An 18,764-nucleotide genomic window follows, 5' to 3' on the forward strand; every position below is an offset into this window, starting at 1 on the left:
CTCCCTCTGCCTCTCACATTTGTGCAGGTGGGTGCTTGTGTACGCAGAGCTTTCGGTGTGTCTCCCAGGTAAGGACGTGCACGCAGATCTCTGGAGAGAGATCTGAAATGGTCTCAGGTTCTTCTTCAACCTAAAATCTCATCATTGCAGGGGCACTTGGGTGGCTTTAGTTGGTTAAGCATCTGCCTTCGGCTCAGGTCCTGGGATCGAGTTCCCCATTGGGCTCCGTGCTCAGCGGGGAGTCTGCTTCTCCCTCTCTCTCTGCTGCTCCCCCTGCTGTTACATGTTCTCTCTCTCTCTCTCTCTCTCTGTCAAATAGATAAATAAAATCCTGAAAAAAACAAAAAAATCTCATCAGTGCAATCATTTGTAAGGCCTCGTGGTCCCTCCAAGTTATGTATATTCTAACTTAAAATGGAAAGCTGAAAAACAGGTTGGACATTGTCTCTTTGTGATTTTAGGGCAGTGTAGACAAGGATCAACACTGCACAGCCCTGAGGAGAAATCCGGCCCTCTGCTTGGTTTTGTAAATAAAGTTTTATTGGAACACAGTCATGCCCATTTGCTTATGCATGATTTATGGCTGCTTTCATACTGCAGTGTCAGTTTCGACAGGCTGTGTGGTCCACGGAGCATAAAATGCTTACTGTAAATGTTCCCTGACGGAAAAAGTTTGCTGACTCATGGTTAGACCATTTCTCCCCCACTCCTTTTTTGACTTCTTGCAGCTACTCAGTTAGACATCTCCAAATTGGTGTTTCCTAGTTGATGGTGAATACTCCCGAAGTTCTGGGTAGGTCCATCCATACAGCTGCTCTCCTGAGGAACTTTAAAAGGACAGATACAGTGACAGTGGCTGTTACAATGGAATGCACTTAATTGGAAAGGGAGTTGTCATCACTCAGCTTACCTGCGGGCTCCTGGAGCCTCCTGGGAAGGTTGCATGTGAGCAGGAGGGAGCCATTGCTGCAGGGCTCACAAGGAGCTCTGAGGCGCCTCCATGGTCCTTCGGAGGCCGCTCCTGGGCCTGAGTCAGGCTCCCATCCTCACCCGCTCATTCATTGCTCACTTTTTGTCTTTCTGTCAGAATCATGGTTCTTCCTCCACTTATTTCTCCCCTCGAGCCTTTCCAGACCACATTTGAGCCTTCACAGCTGCAAATGAAAACTTCTTTTAAAGGAAGGTAGCATTGTAAGGTGATACTGTGTTCCTCCTGATGGCGAGAAAATGGGGCACTGCGTTTTTCCTTCCTGACTTTTTTTTTTTTTTTTGCATTTTCTATCATTTTCCCCTTCTGATTTGACCACTCCGTGCATATTAAAACAAGAGTGCTTGCATTTTTTTCATTCCACCTTCTGTGGCCACAGGGGCTGTTCCTTTATCTGCTTTCCTACCTCCTACTTGGCTTGAGCAGTCCTCTCTCCCCTTTGCCTTCGATTCTCTCTTCCTCTTTGCCCTTCTTTCTGTTACATTATGCATTTCGTAGCTGATAGTTCTTACCTTGGTAAACCCACACCTGTGTGGCACTCCACTGCATCACACGGTGACTCACGATTTCCACGATCCTTCCAATAGAAATTCCCGTCCTTGGGGACACCTGGGTGGCTCAGGTTGGTCAAGCCCTCCCCCCTGTTTGTGATCTCTCTCTCTCTCGTACTCTAATAAATAATAATAAAAAAAAGATTTTATTTATTTATTCATGGGGGGTGTGGGGTAGAGTCAGAAGCAGGCTCCTCACCATGCAGGGAGCCCAACACAGGCCTCGATCCCAGGACCCTGAGATCATGACCTGAGCTGAAGGCAGACGCTTAATTGAGCCATCCAGGAACCCCCTATTCAATGACTCTTGCAACATCATTATTATAAAATATAAAAGAGAATACTCAAAAGCATGAAAAACTTTAAATCTGTTATCAAAAACATACTCTTCCCCCCCAACAATTCATATAAACCCACATTTTCTTTTGTTGTTGTTGTTGTTGTTGTTAAAGATTCTATTTACTTATTTGACAGAGAGACACAGTGAGAGAGGGGACACAAGCAGGGGCAGAGGGAGAGGGAGAAGCAGGCTCCCCGCGGAGCAGGGAGCCCAACACGGGGCCCGATCCCAGGACCCTGGGATCATGACCTGAGCCGAAGGCAGATGCTTCACCGACTGAGCCACCAGGGCACTCAAAATAAATAAAATCTTAAAAAAAAAAAAAAAAAAAAAAATTCCTGTCCTTTTCCCTGAAAAGCACCCATGAAATGATTGTTATGCATAACCATAGGAACACATTTCTTTTGGAACAAGAAGTTTGGGTATATTGGGGTGCTAAAGGGGAGGGACTAAATCTTCACGGGGCTGGCTAGGCATAGTGCCGAGTAAGTGCTTAAAACCTCACTACTTCACTGAGCGCCTCTGTCTCTACTTGAATTGTGTCTTTTTCTCCTTGAAGAGACCCACTGTGGGGACTCCCCCATTCCAGTGTGTCTGTTTCTATCTTTTTCCAGCAGGGCCCTTTTAAAAGGTCCCCCAGTGGAATGCCTTAGAGGTCCTTCCATTTACAAGACAAATAGAAACATGATTGATCTCCCTTATTCTTCAGTGATTTATTGCTTATTCACAGACATGAGCTGTGAGTCAGATTTCCTTTGGGCAGACTCAGAAGTGGATTTATGCATTTCCCTTTTGACTCCCCTCTTATCTCGGCTTCCAGATAAGTATGTATATTTTAGGCAAAGCCTTGTTTTGGAGAATGACTTGGTTTTCCTCCCCCAGGTGTGAGCGGGATCTGGAGCATGCCATTCCCCACTATGTCACCACATACTTGCCGCTGCTGCTGGTCTTTGTGGCCAACCCCATCCTGTTCCAAAAGACAGTGACTGCAGGTGAATAACAGGGAAGCTGTCTGGGTGCAGGACCATGGGGTATGGCTCCATGCCTTGGGCTCAGATGATGGCATGTGTCGTCCTTCTGGAATCATCCAGGACAGTTGACTTCATTTGTCATCCTCCAGAGACGTAAGCACAGTACACTTGGAGAAAGTGAGCAGGTTTAATAAATGAAGTGAGCAAGCCTCTTTAGTGATGGGCTACATGAGTTCTTTGCCAGCATTTAATAGCTCCAGGCCAGGACCGGTGGAGTTTATGTTTCCATCTGGGCTCATCGTGGGTCTGCCCTTGATGTGGCTTGCAGGCCCCAGCAGTGCCCCTGGAAAATTGTGGAGTGGGGGGGGCGGGGCAGGGAGAGAAGGGATGGAGTCTGGCCTGAAGAGTGGTGAGCCTGGCTCCTCCCATGATGTGCTTGGCCTCTGTCTTTTCTCAGTTGGGCAGGAAACAGGAAGTAGAGCACAGGAAATGAGTCAAATGCAATGGTAAGGACTAAGAAGGATGTTGTGAGCCAGCAGAAAGCACTGGAAAGACCTCTGCTGAGGCTGGGGACTTGGCATGCCAGTCCCCACCGCATCCTCAAGGAAGTGTGATAGGGAGCACCCTCCAACCTTCAGCCCCGTGGATCTCTCAAGTGCAGCATAGGAATGAAGAAGTGCGGGGTGCCTGGGTGGCTCAGTCTGTTAAGCATCCTGGGATCGAGCGTTGTGTCATCTTGGGGTCCTGGGATCCAGCCCTGTGTCATCAGGTTCCCTCCTCGGTGGGGAGTCTGCTTCTCCCTCTGCCCCTCCCCGCAGTGCGCGCACGTTTTCTTGTGTGCGCTCTCTCAGATAAATAAAATCTTGTAAAAAAGAAGCGCATCTTAACAGAAGGTTGATTGAGGATCAGCTGTTGATCACAGAACTTTAAAACATTAAAAGGACTCTTGTCACTAGGAATGGGAAATCATTGTGGCTCTTTGGATTCCCTTTTCGTCTGCATTTAAAAACAGTGTATTAAATACAGTAACTTTTTAAGTAGAATTGCGTAAAAGTGCTGAGTCAGTTACATCAAACAAATGAAAATCACATATATGGAAAGGACTGGAAAGAAATGCATTAAGATGTTCACAGTGCTGGTCTCAGGGTGGACAATGGCTCATTTTCCTCTAACCTTTTTTATATTTTCCAACTTGTCTATAAGGAGAAATTTTTAATCTTTCAGTGTTCCAAAACAGCAAGTGTGCATTTTTTTTTTTTAAAGATTTTATTTATTTATTTGAGAGGGAGAGAGAGAGCACAAGTAGGGGGAGCAGCAGAAGGAGAGGGAGGAGCAGGCTTCCCACTGAGCAGGGGGCCCGATGCGGGACTCGATCCCAGGACCCTGAGATCATGACCTGAGCTGAAGGCAGACGCTTCACCGACTGAGCCACCCAGGCACCCCAAGTGCGCATCATTTTTAAGACAGAAAATATAAACCTTTAAAAATGTCGTTCTTGAAAAAAAATACAGTTCTTGAACCCATCCAAATAAAATCTGGAGCTTAATTAATAGTAAAGCACTATTGCTAATCTTTTCCTGGTGACAAACGTGAGCCTGGGTGTGCGAGATGTTGACATTGACAGAATCTGGGTGTAGGTCCGCAGAAAACTCTCTGTGCTATCTTTGGAACTCTTACGTAAGTCTACAGTGATTTGAAAGTGTAAGTTGTAGGGGCGCCGGGGTGGCTCAGGTCATGATCTCAGGGTCCGGGGATCAAGCCCCACGTCGGACTCCCTGCTCAGCGGAGAGTCTGCTTGTGCTCACTCACGCTCTCTCTCTCAAATAAATAAGATTGAGAAGGAAAGAGAGGGTAAAGGTTTGAAAGACTCTGCATCCCCTTGAGCGTGTGAGAACCACAGCTTGGAAGCCGGGACGGAGGAATGGCAGTATCGGGCCCCACCTCGTGCTCTGCTGCCTTTGCTTAGGGGCTGACATCCTCGCTGACGCCCTTCCCTGTCACTCAGGAAGGGCAAATAGTGAACATTATATGCAGTTCCCCTGTGGTTTTTGTTTGTTTGTTTGTTTGTTTGTTTTTTGTTTTGCAGTGGCCTCTTTACTAAAAGGAAGACAAGGCATTTACACAGAGAACGAGAGACGGATGGGAGCCATGATCAAGATCCGATTTTTCAAAATAATGCTGGTTTTCATTATTTGGTAACCTTTCGTCTATATTTTTTTTTAATTGCCCCTGGGACGGGATATGCAATCAGCACATTTTTCTAAGCATGACCCAAAAGTTGCAAAGGGAAGAGTCTTTGGAAAGGAAATCTTTGACACTGTGCTGGGGCGCTCGGAGGAAATGCACGTGAGACAGGAAGGCAACTCCAGAACGTATGAGCTCCTGGAAAGATGCTCACATCTGCACAGAATATATGTAAAGCCCTTGGAACAAAAAATCCCGAGTTTAGTTTTGTTACATCCTAAAAGTGCATCCAGTGTTCACTCGCACTGCTAGGGCTAACTCCGAAATAAAGCGCTTGACCACGCTTTTAAAATTTACCGGTTTCTCTCAGTCTGGACCCCAGAATTCCTGTGTCTGACAAGAAACAAGGGCAAGGGTACATTTTTTGGTGTGATGACTCCGGTGCAGTCAAGAAGTGTAGAGAGCAATTTTTCGCTCCTCAGTTTGCCCCACCACCGGCATTCGGCCCCAGGTTTCAGGTGGATGCTTCAAAAATGGATCTGTAACCAATGCGAAACAGATGGAAATCAGAAAACCTTTTGCTAGGGTGAATCAATCGTTTGCAAAACAGGGTGTGTCTTTGTGCTGTTAATAATTTATCCGATAGGAGGAGGTTTGTTTGGACACTCTCCTAGGAGAGATGGAGACTGTCTCCGTCTAAAAATACACTCAGCTCATCATTTGAAATTTCATTGGCCTACCAACAATAACATTAAAAGTTTAAACAAAAGATAACGAGATTTTTGGGAGGTCTTCCTCAAAAAGTTACATTACTCTTCAAATGAAACACGGATTTTGGGTTATTTCATAGCCTGCTAGATCCCTTAACACTGATGTGGTGTTGAGTGTTACCCTTGGAAGGACTTGTTGATCTCTGCTTTAGACTTGAGAAAAGGAGTTACATCTCTTAAATTCTGGATGCACTAGTTCCTCCTTGCTGCTCATGGGGATCCCCCTCCAGGACTTGCGGGTGTTAGAAGACATATTCCCTGACCCCCAGCATTTGAAAGTGAATTGTATAACCCTGGGTTATTTTCTTTCTGACAGTTGGCTGCCGAACATCATCAATGAAAGCCTTTTATTCTATCTTGAAATGCAAGCAGATGTCAACGGGAGCTCTTTGAAACCTGTCAGAAATGCGGCTAAGACCATGTGGTTTATTATGGTAGGTCAGTCTTGGTTTTAAATTGTTTTTTCTTGAAAAATAAAAGTCAGAAGGACAAGAACCGCTCAGAAGTATGATGGATGAGTTTAACAGGTTCCTCGGGACCTCCATCTGGCATTGATCCGCTAGCTCACTAGTCCTGTTCATTGTTGGGATCATTAATTAAATGGGCACAACTCTGGTAAATCAGTTTGGCACAGTTTTATCAGACCTTTCGGGCAGACTCAAAAATATCAGGGAATTTAGCTTGAAGAAAAATTTCAGCCTGTGACAAAGCCATAGGGATGAAGGTACTCCTTGTAACCTGATCCATCATTAGAAAGCATTATAGGCGGGCGCCTGGGTGGCTCATTCGGTGAAGCGTCTGCCTTCGGCTCGGGTCACGAGCCCGGGGTCCTGGGATCGAGCCCCGCATCGGGCTTCCTGCTCAGCAGAGAGCCTGCTTCTCCCTCTCCCTCACCCCACCTGCTTGTGCTCTCTCTGTCAGATAAATAAATAAAATCTTAAAAAGAAACTAACATTATAGGCAACCCCAATTAAACAAATACAAGGGAATGGCTAAGTAAATTACATGTTTTCATCTCGACGGAATGGTATGCAGGTGTTAAATGTGACAGTTATGAGATCTCTAGTATTCAGTGAAAAGTGCAAGATATAAAAATCAGGCTAGTTACAGCTACAGAATGACGCGTGTGTGAAAAAACGTTGGATAGAAATACACAACATGGGAGTAAGGTGGAAACAGCATGAGTACATTCGCCCAAGGTTTCCACTGTATTGCATGCATAATGAAGAAACAAAACTGTTCGTGGAGAGGTACAGGTTGTCCTGTACAGAACTGATATTTATGTTGCTCCAGAATCGGGGAGAATCTGACTCGTGAGGACGTTAAATAATAAGACCAGTGTTCCCTGCCTCCACCCCTTTGCTTTGGAGTTTCACTTGGTTCCTTTGGTTCACTTCATGGGTACTTACCACACCAAGTGGAGGAATGTTCTCTAGACTCATTTTTGGCCTTGGGTACTTTCATTAAATCAAATTCTGACTCTCGAGCACAAGATGGAAAGCACCTCTCTGTCCGAGAGCCCGGCCACGCTGGCAGAGGCAACAGTAGGATTGGTTCCGTTGCCCTGTGTTGTGCACCTTCCCCTCCCCCCACCACTCCCTCCCCCGCCCCCTTCGTTTTTAGCCACCCTGGAAGGGGCGGCGCCTCAAGCCAGTCTTTGTCTTGCCCCACACCAGCCAAGCGGCTCACTTCCACACGAGGTGGCCCAGCGGGCGTGCGAGTGGACGTGGTGCTCTCATTCCCAGTCCGCGGCACTGACTGACCTGTGTCGTTTTCTCCTGCCTCCCAGGGGATACTGAATCCAGCCCAAGGATTTCTCTTGTCCTTGGCCTTCTACGGCTGGACGGGATGCAGCCTGCAGTTTCAGTCCCCCAGGAAGGAGATTCAGTGGGAGTCCGTGGCGAGTTCTGCGGAGCGGACCTGCCTGGCCCCGGAGGGCTCCCGCGCGCCCCGTGAGCATCCGACTTACAGGAAGGCGGCGCATGACAGCAGGCACACCTCCGACGAGGCGCTGAGCATGCTCTCTGAAGGTAAGCCCTGTCTGCCGAGGCAGGTACGTCGCGGAGCCCCAGGGCCAGCCTGGAAGTCCGGTATCAAAGAAGGAGGTGACGTGGTGTGGGAGAGGCGTCCGTCACTGCTGTCAGTGGAGGGTGAAAGCAGCCGACACTGATGCTAACCTGGCATGTTACCACCCGCCTCTCTCTCTAATATTTTAATGGCATCTGCCGCTCAGTTCCTCAGCACGGTAGCCTTGCGTACTTGTAAGTGGTCCCTGCCGTGGCTGGATGGCTTCATGAACAGGACATCGATTGTCACTCCACACCCCTCCCAGCCCCTTGCTGCAAGGCCATGGATGGCGTGACTGTCCTCTGTGGTTCTGGGTGCAGTTTGGTTTGCCCGGCTCACGTGGGGCCGTTGCAGGTGAAAAGCCAGTGCCCCAGGGCGGGCTCTTCGGATCTGTCCTTCTCACTTAACGACTCTAGTGCTGTGCCCTTCTAACTGCTCTGCAGACATCAAACCGGGTTCTCTGGAACCCGAGTGTGGTCCTTCAGACATCTAGGAAATGATTCAATTCCAAGATGTACACGAAAATCTGTGGGAAGAGTTGTGCGTACTGAAATGTGTTGGTGACCAAATACTAACCCACCCAGGCCCGGTAACCTGTTAACTTGTCCAGCCAGGTTAGCTCACGTGTGCGTGGAGCTCAGTGACATTCCCCTGCCCTCTTGGTTTAAGCGAGGGCTACCCAGAGCTGGGAAGATGAGCTCCTTAAAACTGTACATTTTCAGCTCCTTATGCCTGTGAAACTGAATTTCCTGGATAAGATGCGATGAAATCAAAACACAGGAAGCTTGCAGGTCCCTTGCAGACCTCAGTGTTTGGTTTTCAGAGTTTTGTGTTGACAAAAGCAGCCTTATCGTTCTAATTGATGACAGTCCAAATTGTAACTTACAAAACGACTTTTTGCTAATGTACCAGTCTTCTCCCTGTTGAGGTTCCTTGTAAAGCTTTGTTTTAGCCCAAATGTATCTTTTGATGAGGAGGAGTTTGAAAATCACCACTCTGAGTTCTGCAGAGCTTTAACTGACCTAATCATTTTTTTTTTTTAAGATTTTATTTACTTATTTGACAGAGAGAGACACAGCGAGAGAGGGAGCACAAGCAGGGGGAGTGGGAGAGGGAGAAGCAGGCCCCCCGCTGAGCAGGGAGCCCGACGTGGGGCTCGATCCCAGGACCCTGGGCTCCTGACCTGAGCCGAAGGCAGACGCTCAACGACTGAGCCACCCAGGCGCCCCTGACCTAATCATTTGTAATCTACAAGCAGATTGATCCTTAGAAGAAGGTCTTTGGTAGCTATAATGTTACGGTAGCCACTGGTTGTTTAAAAAAAGAGCCAGAGGGTATGTTGAAGAAGGCCGACTGAGTGTGTTCTGGGACATAGAGGCTTCTTGACCTTTCCTGAGCTGACGCTGGGGCTGGCAGAGATGCACCAGCCTCCTCCGTCAACCTGTCACCCCATCTACTGTGTCTGTCTTCCGAGCGGGTCTCTCATTCTCAGCACCGTTGGCATCTAGGGCTGGGGGATTCTTTGTCCTGAGGACCGGCCTGGGCACTGGAGGATGCGGGGCAGCCTCCCTGGCCTCTGCCCACTCACTGCTAGTAGCGCCCATCCCGACGATGACAATCAGCACTGTTTCCAGACATCAACAAATATCCCCTGAATGCACACTGACCCCCCAGTTCAGAACGAGTATCTCAGAATAACTAGGCTGTCCTAAAGCTTGGATCCAAAAATTTGCTTTCCGCAACGTGTTGTCTGAGCTAAGTGTGCGCGCGCGCGTGCGCACACACACACACACACACACACTCACATGTGAAGTCAAAGACAAACACCACACAATCCAGACAACTTTGTACGGAAATAGTGTTGAAATTTGAGAGAAGGAAGATAACACCGAGGCTATTTGGAAATGAGTTTGTTTCTTTCCATTCCTTCAATTCAGCTGCATCGGAGGAGGGTTTGTTTTCAGATGACCAGGTTGGTTTATTCTCGGGGCCAAAATATATAGTGATGAATTGATAGATTGGTTCTCTGAGATGAGTACTGTCTGGTTGTAATTGGAAGCCTCGAAGGAAAACAGTATTTCTGGCTCAAGCAAAAAGGCAGAGACCATGTGTTTATCGCCTTTCTCTCTGGTGCAAATCCTTCCGAGTGGAGTTGCTGTTAGCATGGGACCACCTGGGGAATGAGCCAAAAAATTTGATCTTGATCTAGTCAGTTTTGCTGGATTCCCATCCTGGTGTTTCAAAGTGGTCGAGCCCATCTTTGGAAGTCTAGTAAAACATGAGAAATGACCATAAAAACCATCCCGACGTGCCTGCAGCCCCAGTCACCACCAGGGAACAAGAGCAGTCAGTATCTCCCCTGCTTTCACTGGTCTGCACTGAAGGTCGGGAGTATTCACACGGAGCTTTTTCAGAAAGCAAACAGAGCCAGTAGAAACAGGGCATGGGTTCCTTCCGGCTGCTGTCTCGAAGCTTCCTTTCCTTCCCTCCTCCTCAGTGCAAGCCCTCAGCAAGGCTGACGGAGTAATTCGCACGTGACAGAGACTTTGTCTTTGAAATTTGAACTCCATTTGGTTAGTCAGTCTATATTTGGGGAAATAGTGCAATAAGGAAACATCTTAAAAATCTTGGTCTTTGGGGCGCCTGGGTGGCTCAGTCGGTGAAGCGACTGCCTTCGGCTCAGGTCATGATCCCGGAGTCCCGGGATCGAGTCCCGCATCGGGCTCCCTGCTCGGCGGGGAGTCTGCTTCTCCCTCTGACCCTCCCCCCCTCTCGTGCTCTCTCTGTGTCATTCTCTCTCTCAAATAAATAAATAAATAAAATCTTTAAAAAAAACAAAATCGTGGTGTTTGGATGGTTACACAAGCGCTGATGTTGGCGTTCCCTAGTGAAGTCCCTCAGACTTGTAGCTGCGGAGATTGGCCCTAGTCCCATGTTGCCTTTGCCTCCCTCCCGTGCTTGTGTTAAAAATTGAGATATAATTCACATACCATAAAATTCATCCTCTTAAAGTTACTTTAAACTTCATTGAGTTTTAATATATTCACAAAGTTGTGCAATTATCTAATTGCAGAACATCATCATCACTCCAAAAGCGAACCCTATGCCTATTTTCAATCTCTTTCCATTCCTCCCTCCCCTCAACCACTCATCTACTTTCTGTCTGCATGGATTTGCCTGTCCTGGACGTTTCATCTAAATGGACAAATGCTTGTCCTTCTGTGTCTGGCTTCTTTCACTTAGCCTCGTGTTTTCGGGGTTCATCCACATCGTAGCTCGAGTCAGAACTTCGATCTTTTTATGGCTGAATAATACTCCCATTATATGGATAGAGCCGTACTTGGTTCTGGTAATAATGACCAGTGACCTCCCACAGCTCTGCCAGGCCTTATGCTGGGAGCCGTGTTGGGGGAGGGGACCAGAGGGGCAAACCTGGCCCCCAAGGACCTCACAGTGTCTTGGACAAAATAAAAAAGCTACGGATAGGGCCACCTGGGCGGCTCAGTCGGTTGAGCACCCGGCTCTTGATTTCTGCTCGGGTCGCGACCTCAGGGTCGTGGATCATGGGTCAAGTCCCGCATACGGCCCTTGGCTGAGCAGGGAGCCTGCTTGGGATTCTTTCTTTCCCTGTCCCGGTGCCCCTCCCTGCTCGCGCTCTGTGTCTCTAAGCGAAAGAAGAAAAGCCGGGAATAGAATAAGCAATGGAAACGCCAGCTTGAGAAGAATTTGGAGGAAAAAGAAAGCATATGAGGAACGTTTTTTGAGAAAAACAAGGAATGCAGTTGGTATTTTTGATTGTGGAAAGAATATGGGTAAAAATCGGGGCTATTGATTTAAAGCCGCAGTAATACGTGCTGTTAACGTCTGTTGGGTCAGGCTTTCTGACGGATTTTGAAAAACAGAGTAACTCTGCAAAAGTTAACCACCGATGTTGGCAAAAGTATATGGTAGGGGTGAAACGGAAGGGGCGAGTAGAGTCTTCGGTTTGTAGCTGCTCACGCTGGGAATGTTTTATCATTGTTCCTGAGATACAGTCTAGTATTTTGTATAGTCAACCTGTGCAGGACTTTGCTAAAAAGAATGAAGAGGACTTTTATTCAGAAATTAAAACATTTAAATGTTTTGCGGCCTAGGACGCTTCAGCACGTTTCTGAAGATCTCCACATCAGGCTTTGGCTGTCTGTCGCTACCATGGCCCTCCGGGGACAATTTCAGGATTCTCTCTAACTCTTCCCTGGTCAGGGTGTCTCGAGGGCCATTCACTTGGTCTTTCTGGAGGCTTTGCCAGCTCACAGAATGTTCCACTTCCCCGCCTGTCAGTGGGCGTGGGCCAGCTGGTGGAGGGCTGGCTGGCTGGGTCCGTGGGACGATGTCATCTGCACCTGTCCTCCCCTCCGCCACCCACCCAACCCCTCACTGAATACAGCTGTGTCTCAGTAAGTTGCATGCACCGATGATGCCACCTCGGTGCGTAAAGTCAGGGGAAAGACCTTTAAAGAACGGTTTCCTTACTGATGGAGCTTGAGCACTGGTACCTGAGCAGGTGTAGAGAAAACTCGGTACACGTACAAACTCAGTGCACACATGATTCTTTTTTAAATTTATACGTGTGAACACTAAAAGTAATGACTCCAGTGTATTAAACAGTGAGTGCTGAATATTGTCTCCAGTGAACTAGCTCCAAAGCTGCTTCGAGAGTTCTCAGTCTGGACGCTTCAATGCATATATTGGAATAGAACGTAGAGTTTACTTTTAACCTTTCGCTGTGCAGGTGCAAACAAAGACCTGAATCTTTGGTCTTCGTTTCTTTTCTTCTTTTTTAAAACTCCAGTACAGTTAATGTACGGTGTTCCCTCATTTTCACAGGTACAAGATAGTGATTCAACAATTCCATACATTACTCAGTGCTCATCATGATAAGTGTACGCTTCATCCCCATCACGTGTTCCCCCCCATCACCCCGCCCACCTCCCCTCTGGTCACCACCAGTTTGTTCTCTAGAGTTAGGAGTGTTTTTTTTGCTTTGTTTCTTGTTTGTTTGTTTTGTGTCTTAAATTCCACACACGAGTGAAATCATATAGTATTTGTCTTCCTCTAGGTGTATTTCACTTAGTGTTATACCTTCTACATCCATGTCATTGCAGATGGCAAGATTTCATTCTTTATTACGGCTGAGTAATATTCGATTGTGTGTCTTTGGGTGTATACATACCACATCTTCTTTATCCATTCATCTATCAATGGGCACTTGAGCGCGTCCATAATTTGACTATTATAAATAATCCTGCAATAAACATACGGGTGCATATGTCTTTATGAGTTTCATAATCTTTGGGTAAATACTCAGAAGTGGAATTACTGGATCATACGGTGATTCTATTTCTAAAATTTTGAGGAACCTCCATACGGTCTCCCCACAGTGGCTGCACCACTTTGCATTCCCACCAACAGTGTGGGAAGGTTCCTTCTTCTCCACATCCTCACCAACATTTGTTTCTTGTGTTTTTGATTTTAGCCATTCTGACACGTGTGAGGTGGTATCTCCTTGTGGTTTTGATTTCTATTTCCATGATGTTGAGCATCTTTTCATGTGTCTGTTGGTCATCTGGGTGTCTTCTTTGGAGAAATGTCTGTTTATGTCTTCTGTCCATTTTTTTAGTTGGATTATTTGTGGTTTTGGTGTTGTTCTGTAAGTCCTTCATATATTTTGGATACTAACCCCTCATTGGATAGGTCCTGTGCAAATATCTTCTCTCAGTCAGTAGGAGGTCTTTCAGTTTTGTTGATTGTTTCCACCACTGTGCAGAAACTTTTTATTTTAATGTAGGCCCAATAGTTTATTTTTGCTTTTGTTTCCCTTGCCTCTAGAGACATATCTAGAAAAATGTTGCCATGGCCGATGTCAGAGAAATTATTGCCTGTGCTTTCTTGTAGGACTTTTATGGTTTCAGGTCTCACATTTAGGTCTTTAATCCATTTTGAGATTCTTTTTGTGTTTGGTAAGAAAGTGGTCCCCGTTCATTCTTTGGCATGTGGCAGTTCCAGTTAATCCCAGCACCATTTGTTGAAGAGAGTGTGTCTTGCTCATTGTATATTTTTTCTCCTTTGTTGAAGATTAATTGACCTTGTAGGCATGGGTTTATTTCTGGGCTTTCTAGTCTGTTGTATTGATCTATGTGTCTGTTTTTGTGCCAGTATCATACTGTTTTGATACTACCACTAATATATCTTGGCATCTGGGATTGTGATAGCTGAAGATTGCTTTGGCTATTCGAGGTCTTGTGTGGTTTCAGACAATTTTTAGGATTATTTGTTCTAGTTCTGTGAGAAAAGCTGTTGGTATTTTGATCGGCATTGCATTAAATCTGTAGATTGTTTTGGGTAGTATAGACATTTTAATGAAATTTGTTCTTCCAGTCCCTGAGCATAGAATGTCTTTCCATTTCTTTGTGTCATCTTCAGTTTCTTTCATCAGTGTTTTATAGTTTCCAGAGTACAGGTCTTTCACCTCTTTGGTTAAGTTTATTCCTAGGTATTTTATTATTTTTGGTGCAATTGTAAATAGGACTGTTTTCTTTCTTTCTTTCTTTTTAAAGATTTTTATTTATTTATTTTGACAGAGAGAGAGAGATAGCGAGAGCAGGAACACAAGCAGGGGGAGTGGGAGAGGGAGAAGCAGGCTTCCCGCGGAGCAGGGAGCCTGATGCGGGGCTCGATCCCAGGACCCTGGGATCATGACCCGAGCCGAAGGCAGACGCTTAACGACTGAGCCACCCAGGCGCCCTGTTTTCTTTCTTTTAAAGATTTTATTTATTTTTGTGAGAGAGAGAGTGTGGGAGCATGAGCAGGAGGGGGGTGCAGAGGGAGAAGCAGACCCCCCCCCCCCCGCTAAGCAGGGAGCCTGATGCGGGGCTCGATCCCAGGACCCTGAGATCATGACCTGAGCTGAAGGCAGACGCTTAACTGACTGAGCCACCCAGGCGCCCTGAGACTGTTTTCTTACTTTCTCTCTCTGCTGCTTCATTATTAGCGTATAGAAATGCAGTGGATTTCTGTATACTGATTTTGTATAATTCATCTATGAATTCTAGTTTTTTGGTGGAGTCTGGCAGGTTTTCTATATATAGTATCATGTCACCTGCAAATAGTGAAAGTACCCAATGGTCAGTTGTGATAATGTTATAGATTTTTGATGGAAAATTGGTGGCAGCTCATGGCTACCTGAAGGCCTAAACTGAAAAATAAGAGTAATTAGTTATGATTTAAAGAATTCTTAGTAATGTGAGAGTTGGGGAGCTATGTCAGTGATACCTCAGTTAAAGTTGGAAAAACAAAGAGTTGAGATCTTCAACTTTTTTTTTGCTAAGACTGCATAATGAGTTAAGCTCTCTGTCTTTGAATAATAGCACCATTTATTAAGGTTATGAGAAGCTAGGTGACATATGAGCTAAGTATAAGGAATGGCCTTGCCGTGCAAAAGCTGTCACAATGACCTCAAGGAAGGGCTGGTGGCTGCTGGCCCCAGGACTGTTCGCTTAGCCTCATCACGTTCAGTTAGCCCCGTCCAAGTGAGCTGACAACAAGCCCTTCTAGCAGATCTCACTTAGTACTTGTTTATCTCTGATAGGGTGGTAATGATGGTCATTTTTCATAAGGTTGAACAGATCTGTATGCTGTGTAGTTAATACATAATCTGACGTGTTATAGCCTGAGGGGAAAAGGGGGCAAATGTTCGTCTGAGGAGTGGAATTCAGAAACAAAACAGGAGAGTGAAAGTGTGTAAGCTGCATCTAAAATATCAAGGCAGTTCACTGGGGGCTAAAGAGGTGGTACAAGGAGGGAAACAGCCCAGGGCAGACTGATGCCTCGCAGCAGACTCGGCTTAGTTTACCCCCACGCAGTGTTTCTGCTGCAAGTGTCAGCCACCTCTTCTAAATGGGCATCTTGGGATTGAGATCTGGCTTGGTCTTGGGCTGTCTTCTTCCTCCTTTTTTCCAGCTGCTTTGATACTGGTTTTTTTCAGTAACAGGGAGCTATCCATGATGCAGAAAATACTGTTACATGGGGGAGAAAAGACCCAGAGATACAATTCAAAGGGGTTAACACAGTTAGGCTTTTCTGTACTGTTGTGGTGAACTGACTTATTCATCATGTTCTGAAGCATCTGTGACTTTAGGATTCACTCCAAGGCCAGTCGGCTCACCCTGAACCTCCATTAGTAAGTATCTGATGTGGGGGTCAGGCACTTTCTAGGCACTTAACATAAGTTAACTGAATTTGATCTTCAGCAGATTTTTTTGAGCATCTGCTATATTGTCAACACCATCTTAGTCGGGGGGGTGGTAAGTGTCCTTGAGAAATAGAATGTACGAAACTTACAAATAAGTAAAGACAATGCTGTTTTTATTTGAAAAAAAATGTGAAGTGTTAAAGGAATGCAGAAAATGCAGGGACTGTGTTGGTTTGGGGATCAAGGGTGAGAGTTTCTGGAGGAGGTGATGTTCAGGCTGGGTCTTGCACAGCAGACCAGAATGGGAGAGGAGAAAGATAACCAGACAGGGAAGACCTTATATGGAGACATAGAGGAGAACGTCTATATGTACGGTTTGGGGATGGCCACAGCATGGGATGGTGTGACCCGTTGTCAGAAGCCAGAGAGGCAGGTTGGGAACAGATGACGAAGGGTTTTTGCAGATTCTGCCAAAGAGCTTGCATGTTATATGTGGCCGATGAAAGGCCAGTTAAGGTTTTTAAGTAAAGAGAGACTTGGATTTGCTGAGAAGAGGACCCAGTGCATCTGTGTGGGAGAATTGATTTGATGCTCATGTTTTGTGACTGTGGCAAGTTTCCACTGAGGGGATCTATTGTCATTTCTTATGACAATGGCATGTAAAGTACCATTTCCTCACACAGTTGCCCTCCCGTAACCCTTTGTCTTTGCACAATTTATTGTTCTCTCCCACAGTTTTGTTTAATGCTTTTATTATTTTTTAAATTGCAACATAAATAGTGTACAGTGTTAGCCTAAGGTGTATAATATACTAATTCAGCAGTTTTATACTTTAGTGCTCATAAGTGTGCTCCTAATGTCCTTCACCCATCCCCCCAACCCACCTCACCTCTGGTGACCACTAGTTCCGTCTATTTAAGAGTCTGGTGTTTTTGTTGGTCTCTTTTTTTCCTTTGTTTATTTTGTTTCTTAAATTCCACGGTGAATGAAATCACATGCTATTGGTCTTTCCATGATTTGTTTCACTTAGCATTATACTCTAGATCCATCTGTGTTGTTGCAAATGGTAAGATTTTATTCTCTCTTAAAGGCTGCATAATATTCCATTGTATGTATATACCACATCTTCTTTATCCATTCATGTACTGTTGGGTAGTTGGGTTGCTTCCATAATTTAGCTATCGTAAATAATGTTACAGTAAACACAGGGGTGCATACATCTTTGAAAATTAGTATTTTTTAATTTAGTGTCTTTCAGTATGGAGCTTTCCCAAAAGTTAAAAATAGAACTACCCTGTAATCCAGCAATTGCACTACTAGGTATTTACCCAAAGTATATAAAAATACTAATTCAGAGGGATACTTGCACCGTGACGTTTAGAACAGCGTTATCTACAACAGCCAGACCATGGAAACAGCCCAAGTGTCCACTGACTGGTGAATGGATAAAGAAGATGCAATGGAATATTACTCAGCTATTAAAAAAAATGAAATCTTGCCATTTGCAGTGACATGGATGGAGCTAGAGAGTATTACGCTAAATGAAATAAATCAGAGAAAGACAAATACCATATGATTTTGCTCATATGTGGAATTTAAGAAACAAAACAAATAAGCAAAGGTAAAAAATAAGAGTGAGAAATCCAGATACAGACTCATAACTCTAGAGAACAAACTGATGGTTTCCAGAGGGGAGGTGGAGGGAAATGGATTAAATAATGATGGGGATTAAGGAGGGCGCTTGTGGTGATAAGCACCAGGTGTTGTAAAGACGTGTTGAATCACTAGATTGTACATTTGAATCTAATATTATGCTGTGTGTTAACTAACCGGAATTTAAATAAAAACTTAAACATTAGCAGGGCGCCTGGGTGGCTCAGTCAGTTGAGCGTCTGCTTTTGGCTCAGGTCGTGATCCCAGGGTCCAGGGAGTCGGGCTCCCTGCTCGGTGGGGAGTCTGCTTCTCCCTCTCCCTCTCCCTCTGCTGCTCCCCCTGCTTGTGCTCTCTGTGTCAAATAAAATGTTTGGTTTTTTTTTTTAAATTAAACAAGCGGGAAAAAAAAAATACTGCCTGTCTCTCCCACAATCCTTCATTCTCCCCCACACTTGTCCGTTCTCACTAGTGCCTGTCTCTCCCATAATACGTTTTTTCCTACCGTTTCCTTTGTTCTCCCTAATACCCCTTTCTTTCTCGTTACCTTTTCTCATGCCCACAATTCCCCTTTCGCTGCCATGATCTTTGCCTTTCCCACAGCGCCCTGTTTTTCTCATCATCCATCTTTTCGCACAATTCCCCCCTTTCTTCGGTAATCCCTTTGTTCACGTGATTCCATTTCTGTCCCACAGTTCTCCTTCGTTTTCCATAATCCCTTGTCTCACCCACAGTCTCCTGTCTCTTGTGCAAATCCTTCTCTCCCATAATCCCCTTTGTCCTGCAGTGCCTTGTCTCTCCCACAATTTTCCGTACTCTCCATAGTCTGCTTCTCTCAGTTCACTTTCCCACAGTCTTCCACTTTCTCCCACAATTCTGGATTCTTTATTGCCTCTCACAAGTCTGTCTTCTTCTACAATGCTGTTTTCCTGTTTCCCTGTCTTTCCTAACATTGTTTCTTCTTAAGTCCTCCGTTCCTCCCCACGGTCCTCCGTTCCTCCCCACGGTCCTCC

General features: G+C 45.7%; 1 protein-coding gene across 5 annotated transcripts in view; it reads left to right on the plus strand.

The window, feature by feature from the left end:
• Positions 1 to 18,764, plus strand: part of GPR143 (G protein-coupled receptor 143) — a 66,876-nt gene that overhangs the window by 13,086 nt on the left and 35,026 nt on the right. For all 5 annotated transcript variants that reach the window (XM_073902132.1, XM_073902130.1, XM_073902129.1 and 2 more), the window contains 4 exons: positions 2,762 to 2,871; positions 4,937 to 5,045; positions 6,121 to 6,238; positions 7,594 to 7,834. In XM_073902132.1, coding sequence (XP_073758233.1) covers positions 2,762 to 2,871; positions 4,937 to 5,045; positions 6,121 to 6,238; positions 7,594 to 7,834 — 578 coding nt within the window. The remainder of the gene's footprint in view (positions 1 to 2,761; positions 2,872 to 4,936; positions 5,046 to 6,120; positions 6,239 to 7,593; positions 7,835 to 18,764) is intronic.

This window comes from Callorhinus ursinus, unplaced genomic scaffold (assembly GCF_003265705.2).
Source record: "Callorhinus ursinus isolate GAN/ISIS: 27379988/994484 unplaced genomic scaffold, GSC_fseal_2.0 scaffold16, whole genome shotgun sequence".
NCBI classification, from domain to species: Eukaryota; Metazoa; Chordata; class Mammalia; order Carnivora; family Otariidae; genus Callorhinus; species Callorhinus ursinus.